Genomic DNA, 9,271 nt, shown 5'->3' on the forward strand with positions numbered 1-9,271 from the left:
TAGCTCCTGAATAACCAGCAAATCACACCTGATCTCATTGTAATGAGGCTACTCACTGCCCCTGTGGCTTCGCATACCTAACCAGTGACTGTCTCTTCCAACTTTGGAGGTCACAAAGTTGTGGAGCTGAGTCTAGGAAGTGTATAATGGCTTCAGGCCAAAAGCTAATCTCATGCCTGGAGGAAATGCCTGCCAGGCCAGGCAGACAGCTCCCCAGTGCTTGCTGTTTGTACTGCTTCCTGAGAGCTGGGGACAAACAGTGTTGGTAGTGTCCTGGCCAGTGCTGACAGCACAGAGTGCCCTCTCAAGCTAGCAGCACCCGAGGGTTCTGGTGCTGAGACCTCAAGGGCCTTGACAAGTCAGAGCTGCAAGGGGAAGCAGCTGCTGACAAATGGGGCCTGCAACTTTCTCTTGTTTTTTTCCCCCTCACTCCTACATCCCTTGCTCTTTCTTTCTCTCCAGGTTACAGCATCTCCTCCTTTCTGCAGATGTTGCACCCTGAGTGCAAGAACATCCCTGAGCCAAACCTGCTGCCTGGACAGCTCTCTCATGGGGCAGTGGGGGTGAAGGATGGGAAGGTGCAGTGGATCTCCATGGCATTTGAATCGGTGAGCACATGGCATTGCCACCTATCCTTGTGGCAGTTTCTTCTTGCGACTTCTAGGGGTTTAGCTCTGCTCTTTCTGCACTGGCCACTTTCATTTGCAGTCATAATTTAGCATTTGCTAGTGTTTGTGCCTTGTTGCAGACAGATGCTGCGCTGACAAGTTGCTAGAAGTGGCAGCTTACGCCACAGTTAGCTCTTACCATGAGGGCTCAGGCAAAGAGCTGGTGGCAGATTTGCCCATCTGCCTGTTGCCAGTACTGCCTGGTGCTGCAACTCCAGCTGGCTTGTTCTACCTCTTCCCTTGCTATGCATACCCTGGCCCAAAGAGCAGGACATGAGAATAACATGTTCATCTTCTTACAGACAACCTACAAAGGGAAATCTTCCTTCCAGACGTATGCTGACTACCTGAAATGGGAGACATTCCTGCAGCAGCAACTCCAACTCTTCCCAGAGGGCTCTGCTCTCCGTCACGGTTTCCAGACCTGTGAGCATTGGAAGCAGATCTTCATGGAGATTATAGGCAAGTGACTGCCATGTTTCTCTCCCTGAGGAGCCCACACTCTTTGATACATCTTCACAGCACACTCTGTCTCATCTGATGGGCATGTATTACATCTCCAGTCCCTTACCATTGCTGTGCAAACTCATAAAGCCTGTTTCTGCCCCAAGCAGCATGTACCATCAAAATCCTAGGCAGAGCCCAGGTAAATAGAGAAGGAAAGGGACTCTGCCCTGCTGGTGTGAGAGGCAAGAAGTTGATCACCCACTTTCCACTTTCATCCCTTCCTATCTCCCCCAGTGTGCGTCCCTGCCTGCCTCATTGCCAGCAGGGACACAGTGCCTTTCTCATCCCAGCTGTCACCTTCCAGGAGTCAAATTAGCTGGCTCTTTTTTTTCCAGGAGTGCAGAGTGCCCTGTACGGTCTTGTCCTCTCGCTGGTTATTTGTGTGGCTGCAGTGGCGGTGTTTACCACTCACATCCTCCTCCTGCTGCCAGTGCTGCTCAGCATTTTAGGTAAAAACACCAATTCCAATGTGTCAAGCTCTCCCTTTGTCTGAAATTGGTGGGTTGCGGCACTGCTGAGTCTGATTCGAACTGAATTGCTCTTACCCTGTGTAAACCCTGTTGGCTTTCCAGGAGCCAGTCCTGATATACCTAGGTGAACAGGAGAAACTCTCAACAAGTGCACAGGAACCTCGTTGGGAAAGTAGATGTGTGTGTCTAATTCCCAGTGTGTTTTATCTACACAATCCCTTCTATTTGTTTAAATAAGGGTTTTAGCTACACAAATGCCATCCCTGCCTGTTATGTATAATAATGTGATTAAGTCCCACATGCTCTGAATAACAATTGCACTACTTCCGAAGGATCTGTACCATGGCTGCTGTTTCCAAGCAGTGGGAGATTTTAAAAGCTGAATATTTTAGCAGTTTTGTTAGTATTTGAAGCAAATTTGTAAATAGTTCCCTCTCCCTGGCTGGTGATTTGACGATATTGTGGACTAAGTGTGTTGCTAAACTTCTCAGTTTAAAAATCAAATCTATAATTTTAAAACCACTTAGTCTCCCACACATGACTCACAAACAAACATCACTCTTGCCTTTAAGAAAACCCTGTGTATGTGCCTGTGTGCAACTCCAGCAAGCAAAACAAAGGGCTCTCTTTTCTGTAGTGCATGTGTGCACACATGCACACTTGCCTGGGCTTGGATTCATTTAGCAAGCATTAGTCTAAATTGGCATTAGGCAGTTTGTCTAATATTTAATTAGGTGCTTCACTGTCCCCAGCAGGTCTGAGTACCTGCTGAATGGTCCCTGTGGCCAGTGGAAGGTGAGGGCAGCGTTTGCCTCTGGGCAGCACACAGTGTGTACAAGATTCAGACTGGCTAGCGTGCAGGTCTGCAGGGGTACGATCCCAAACTCCCCGGTGATTGACTTGTGGCAGTAGGCCTGGGCAGCACTCCCAGAGTCCTTTAGATTTACCTAACATGACTTCCTCACACAGGGGTGGTCTGCTTGGTGGTGACCATCATGTACTGGTCTGGCTGGGAAATGGGAGCTGTGGAAGCCATTTCCCTCTCCATCCTCGTTGGCTCCTCTGTCGATTACTGCGTGCACTTGGTGGAGGGCTACCTGCTGGCAGGGGAAAACCTGCCACTACACCAGGCAGAGGTGAGCTCTTCTCTTCCTATAGTCTTGTATCCATTCTCCTCGTGGCCTCCGTGCCACTCAGCTGTGATGCAGGACCTAAGACATGACGGGCAAGGGGGGATGCCTCTTGCCACCCTCGCAGCATGCCTGGGGTGCTTGCTGCTTGTCAGGCTGACTAGTCAGAGGCTGCTTCGAGCTTGTGTACCCAAGTACAGTAAACCTAGCTGAGGGTCCAACCCACACAGTTGTCCCTTTCTACTGGCCACAGCTGTGTCCAAAGCAACCCCCTTTAATGCCCCAGTGAAGACAGTCTTGTGCTGGAATGGCCCTACGCTCATTCTGTAACCTCTGCAAATTGCTGTGCTGTGCTGGACCTCCAGGTCTTCTCCAGCCTTGTTAACATCTTTTCCCTCTTTGGGAAGAAGGAGACCACAAAAGCTTGGGGATCTCTGATCCCAGGCATAGCATCTGCATGCAGCGTCTCTGTTGTGTAGGCCCAGCAGTCAGTGTGATGTGGCCAAAAGGAGGCACAAAATCCAGCAGATTTTGCCTCTACTGGGTTTTAACCTCAGAGACTGCATCAAGTGTCTGACCTGCACTCACGCAGCATCTTTGTCCTGGACCAGGACCCCACGAGCTAAGCCACCCTCTCAAAGACTAAATCATTAGCGCAGCCCCATGTGCTTGTCCCCACTCCACCTTAACACTGCTGTCCTTTCTGCCAGGACCCCACAGCGTGCCGCCAGTGGAGGACGATTGAAGCAGTCCGTCACGTGGGTGTGGCGATTGTCTCGAGCGCCGTCACCACAGTGATTGCCACCGTCCCACTGTTCTTCTGCATCATTGCCCCTTTTGCCAAGTTTGGGAAGATTGTGGCCCTCAACACAGGAGTCTCCATCCTGTACACATTAACTGTGAGCACAGCCCTGCTGAGCATCATGGGGCCTGGCACCTTCATCCGCAGCAGGACTTCCTGCCTCAAGGCTGTGGTGGGGGTGCTTCTTGCTGGCCTGCTGGGTCTATGCATCTGCCTCGCCCTGCTGAAGAGCGGATTTAAGATCCCTCTCCCTAATGGGACAGCCCTGTAGACCCTATGCCAAGAGCTACATGCTCTGTCCTCTTGCTCCCTTTCTTTTTTCTTTTTTTTAAAGGATATTTTTTCTAAGAAAACAAAAGAGGAAAAAAATCCCCATTTTCCAGAAGTTTTTCAACTCCAGATGCACTTTATTTTCTAATGGGTTTTGCTCTAAACTTGTATTTATTTTGGGTAGTGATGGATGGATGACGGACAGTGAGGGCTGCCCAGGGAATACCTCAGCCCGTGAGTAGGAGGGGAGGAGGTCTCCTCTCAATTTTCTTTCTGCTTTGCTTTTCTTTCATTCTTTATTTTTCTTTTTCTTTTTTTTTTTTTTTTTTAATAGAGCTTTCTGGAACCGCAAAGCTAAAAGGGGAGAAGTTGGGAAGGCCATCTGCTCCCTTTCAAAACCCTTCCCTCTGTCCCTCCCCTCCCCTTGGCCAGGGTCAGCATTGCAACGCTGACTCTTGAGGTGATGTCCTACCCTTGCGCCAAGCCTGTGCCTCATTCCCTGAGCCTTTGGAAACAGCAGTGAGCTCTTGGACGGGCCTGGGAAATAGCGTGCCCTGTACCCAAGCTAGACCAGCAGTGAACTCCCTGCACAGGAGCTCTTATGGGTGTCATTGTGGGATCCAAACTAGAGATGTTGGGTAGCACCACCTGCAGTGACCTGCTGTCATCATTTGTGGAGGGCGTCAGGAGGCATGGCTTTCCCCTTCTTTCTGAAGGGACAGAGCACCTTTTCCTGGGATCTCTTGGGTCTGTGAACAGCCATCAGAAATGCAGTCAGTGCTCTCAGCAGCCTGTCCTCTTCTCCCTCATCTCAGCAGTGAGGCCAAGGCAGTATTGATGCCCAGTCCCACCTCCTCCTCAGTGTGTGACCTCACCAGTTACTGCTTCCGCTCTTCATGGCGGAGAGAAAACAGACACCCTTGAGGTCCTTGCAGAGCCTTTCAGTCAGGGCAGTCAGCTCTTAGCCTGAGGATGAGCTAACCGCTGGGGCCAGGTAGAGCCCATATCTGGTGGCATGCGTGGATAAATAGTGGTGCATCCTCTGTGGCAGCTTAGAGACACCCTCCATGGTGGAGACACGAGGGCAGCGGAGCTTCAGTCTGCGACTGCTGCCTGCTCAGAGCAGATGGCTTATATTAAAGTAAAATGAAATCACAAACTGGTGCCATTAACAAGTACATTTTAAGCATCACTGATTCTATCATATTTTTAAAATTGAAATAGCTAAGTGTGTGCATTGATATGCAGCACATCTGGTCCTCAGCAGAAGGGGAGGGGTCGAGCCCACTGGGAGATGCATTAAACATTATTTATAGGGATGCCAATAGAGGGGGGTGGCCAGAAAGCAGCCTGACTCCATTTGTTTGCAGATACCATGTCCCTGGTGGCTTTGTGTTCTCTGTCTGGACTGACCCCCTTGTTAAGATGGAAATTCTAGGAAGCCCATCCCTGTTGCCAGCCAAGTTCTGGGGACGGTGCTGCTGAGACAGACCAGCAGCTGCTTCTGCTTGGCTCAGTATCCCTGCTCTGATCCCTGCCAGTCTTACACCTTCACGTCATGTCATCTCTGAAACTGGATCAAATGTTTGTTCCTAAAGTAGGTTCCCCGAGGTGTCAGCTGGAGAGAGGAGTGCCAGGACAGGACTCTCGTTGATGCCGGGGGAAATCCAGAGCAATCCTGCTGCAGGCAGTGAGGGTGCTGAGAGCATGAGCAGAACAGACCTGGTTTCTTCCTCCCCATCCCATGATGCTGCTGAGTTACCCCTTCCCACAAAGTGTTAAATGTTCCTTGGCACCTACCTCTGATCTACACCAGTTCCTTCATAATGAACCCTGTGCCCATGAATAAATGGTTCTGGAAAGGATTTTTGAGTATCCTTAAGCTGTGCTGCCTGGATGGCTGCTGTGCGCAGTTTAGCCCTGACATTGATCTGTAAGCCATGCTTTTCTCTATGTCTGGTCTCCAAATTTAATTACTAGTGGTGCCCTGAGCACTCCTAAGTCGCAGCGAGCGTAGAGAGCAGCGTGTTGATGATACACAGCCCCGTGAGACCCGTGTGGGTGCTGCAGGGGAGAGCGAGATAGCCCTAGTGCTGCTGCCAAGGATGCTCTGGCTGGTGGCTTGACCTGAATTTAGTTAATGCTTCAAACTCCTTGGGGTGATTAAAGCTGATGGATATTTCCAGGTCACCAGACAAGAGAATAAGGTGCTGAGTTCACCCCTAGAGGAAGTTCCCCCTTCTGTGAGCATGAAGAAACCTTGAAAAGCCTTTTAAGACAAGGTGTAGATGTGCTTTGAATCCTGCAAAGTTTAAAGCTCATTTAAGCCCCTGGTGTCCCGTGTTTGTGCTCACTATAAAGAGGCTATGTAAGCCCCCCCACCCCCAGAGTGATTCTGGACTCACCATGCTGGGACCATTCATTCAGCCACTCTTGGAAGGCAAAGATTAATTTCAAAGTAGTGGAAAACCTTTCATGTCTCTTGGGTCTGATCTGGCAGTGTCTGATCTGCAGACAAAAATAACGGAGTTCTTGGCACCTGGCAGGATCTGTTCTGTTTTCTGGAGCAGGCAGAGGAAAGGACAAGATATCATTTTACCTCCTCCTCTCTGGCCAGCCCAGGCTTCCACAGTGCAGAAGGGCTGGCTGGTACTAGCAGGAGTAGGGCATCACCTTGCCCTTGTTTGTCCAAGGTGGTACTGGGAGAGTAATGGCTGGAGCAATTCAGAAAGGAAAATGAGAGCCTGAGATAAGTGCAGAGTTGTAGCAGATGATTCACAAAGGCATATTGAGGAGATTGTGACTCTTCAGCAAGGAAACTGAGGCAAGGAGAGGAGGAACTTACTCCAGATTGTAGTAGGATGGCAGAAGAGCCAGGAGATGATCCTACAAGATGCTTTTCACTGCAAGGACTCACTGGATGTTGGTAAGCTGAAAACTTGATTAAACAGTCATGACACTTGTCTTAAGATCTAACTGGGTATTTGCCCCATTACCCTTTCACTCTGCACAGCTCTGTGGTCAGGGTGGCCGGTGCTTTCTCCATGTGCTGTGGAGTGAAAGAAGCTTAGAGCTTGGGCCCAGCCTTCTCCACAATGCTTACAACACCCTGATCTCCCCAAGCATCTGTTGAGACAATAAATCAGTAGCAGATGTGTACATCCATCTCCATGTAGGCAGCATCCTCCTTGGGATTAGAAAATATTCATAAAATTATAGAGGTAAGAAAACGGATGGGTTTATCTGAGCAAATGCGAAGGTGGGGCTGACAGCCCTGCTGGGAATCGGTGCTCCGAGGCAGATGCTCGTAGCAATAAAAAGCAAGGCCTCACCTGTCTGGCACTGGTCCGGGAGCAGATGCTCACCCTAAATTAATTCCTCCCACATCTCTGCCTATCTTATTTCTCTGATGACTCCTCTGTTTCGCAGACCATCTCTTGGGCCCTGTCATCTTACTGAGCAAGGTTCAGCCTTCTCCGTGGTAGCTGCTTGTGCCTAAGGTGCTCACAGAGTTTGGACCAAAAGTGGCTGGATATTGTCTCAGGGAGAATTTCTCAGGCAGAGGAAGCTAGGGAGTTAAAAGGCTTCATGTGAAGCTGTCAGTTTTGATGTTTTTAAACAGTAGAACACAGCAGACAGCCTTACTCGGAAAAGAATGCTCTGATTTTCCATTTCAAAACAATCTCGTTGCAATTAAAAAGAAATGTACACAAGTTCTCAGTTACGGCGCACTGCAATGGAATATTTCGGTTAACTGCCTACTCACTTTTTTTTCCCTAGTAAATCCTGGTTTGAGGCTTACAATCTGAAAAGTCAATGTTTCAGGATGGGGGTCATTCTGAAACTGTGCAGTCTCCTACAAAACGAAGCGGGTCCTGGCCTGACCAGAAGCTCTCTCCCTGCCAGCCCGGGGCAGTCGCAGAAGGGAACCGCTCCCCAGTGTTGAAGCACTGTGATATATGCACAGAGCTGGTGTTGCTGCTCCTTGCCTTCAGCAGAGCTGCTGAGTGAGTTTAAGGCTCCCCACGGCTGTGGACACTTGGAGAGAGTCTGTGCTCACAACAGCCCTGTCAAAATCTGCTTTGGAGCGAGGAGGAACAGAGCTGTTGTGATTTGCAAAGATCAGTGTTGCAGGAAGGAATAGACCCAGGTCTCCTCGCTCTGTTGCCATAGGTTGTGGTGCCTCTTGAGGTGCTGGGTTCACGTGGGTTCTCTCCAGGCAACTGGAGCATCAGATTTGGCCACTGACCTCAGCAATTCCAAAGGCTGCAGATGCTGAAAGGGGATCAGTGGCTGAGCTGGGCTGTGTTTCTCAGTCCCTGCTGGATCTGAAACTATGCCAGAGCAAAGGCAGCCTGAGAAATATCCCAAGGAGAAGGATGTGTGGCATGCTTACAGAGTTACTGGGACCACTGATACAGTAGTCTGGATGCAATGGTCTCTGGAGTCCCCTGGCTTTGTCTCTGCTGGAGCAAACTGGAATGTTGCTTTATGTCACAGCATCTAATTCTTTTAGCTTGTCCTGCACTGAATTTTCTTACCAGAGCAGCCTGCCCTCCTGGAATGTTATAAAAGGCTTTTTATTTAAACCTGTGACGTGTATGAATCCTCCCACACTGTCCACCAAGGAAGCTGTGCTGATGGACTTGCAGCCAGACAGGACAGACTCAGTCTCTTGGTTACTTCTTCCGAAATCACTCCTCAGCCCAGATAGCACGCAAGCCATAGTTCACAGGTTTTTTCAAAGGCCTCCGCTAACTGCTCTGCCCTGGCTTAGTACCCCAGGTCCAGGAGCTAAAGGTCTTTCAAGGCTTGTCTCCATCCTGAGGACACAGTTACTTGGCTGTTTGGCTTTCTCCCTTCTGCTGCTCCTTTGGGCGGGTGCTGGAGGGGTTGGGAGGGGGACGGCCAGGATAGAGGCAGAGCGACAAACAGATGAGCAGAAAGGTTTGCAAGGGAGAAGAGAACAAACGGGAGGGAGGATGGTTCAAAAGCCAAGAGGAGAAAAGGTGTGAGCACCCCAAGGACAGAGGGAGGGCACTGCCGTTTTGCCACGTCGTGTGCAGACCTTAGAGTGTCGGTTCTCAGAGTGATGTAGCACAATTCCTGATGTAACGTACGCGTGTTACTTTTGTAAGTCGTCTCCTACCCTCACTATTTTCAGTGTTCCTTGATTTTTGGAGACTGTTGTAAATAAAAAATTTTGACATTCGCATGTTTGGATCTTTCACTCATCACCATGTCACTGTTGCTTGTAAAAGTAGCACTGGCCAGAGTGGCACTGACATGTTATATATATTGTGCATGTAAGTAATGCAGTGGGGATGAGGACATGGCACCAGTTCCCAACGTGCACAAGATTGTTCCTGCTGCTGAAATCAGGCCCCTTGAAGCCAACTTATCACATCCAGAAAAGCTGACAGT

The 9,271-nt window shown here is 49.6% G+C and overlaps 1 protein-coding gene across 1 annotated transcript in view; it reads left to right on the plus strand.

Moving 5' to 3' along the window:
* Positions 1 to 9,062, plus strand: part of DISP3 (dispatched RND transporter family member 3) — a 43,695-nt gene extending 34,633 nt beyond the window's left edge. Inside the window, exons 17-21 of the mRNA XM_075773050.1 lie at positions 463 to 608; positions 971 to 1,130; positions 1,511 to 1,624; positions 2,615 to 2,781; positions 3,486 to 9,062. Coding sequence (XP_075629165.1) covers positions 463 to 608; positions 971 to 1,130; positions 1,511 to 1,624; positions 2,615 to 2,781; positions 3,486 to 3,848 — 950 coding nt within the window. The 3' untranslated portion in view covers positions 3,849 to 9,062. The remainder of the gene's footprint in view (positions 1 to 462; positions 609 to 970; positions 1,131 to 1,510; positions 1,625 to 2,614; positions 2,782 to 3,485) is intronic.
* The last annotated feature ends 209 nt before the right edge of the window (positions 9,063 to 9,271 follow it).

The sequence above is a fragment of the Balearica regulorum genome, chromosome 21, assembly GCF_011004875.1.
Source record: "Balearica regulorum gibbericeps isolate bBalReg1 chromosome 21, bBalReg1.pri, whole genome shotgun sequence".
Taxonomy (NCBI): domain Eukaryota; kingdom Metazoa; phylum Chordata; class Aves; order Gruiformes; family Gruidae; genus Balearica; species Balearica regulorum.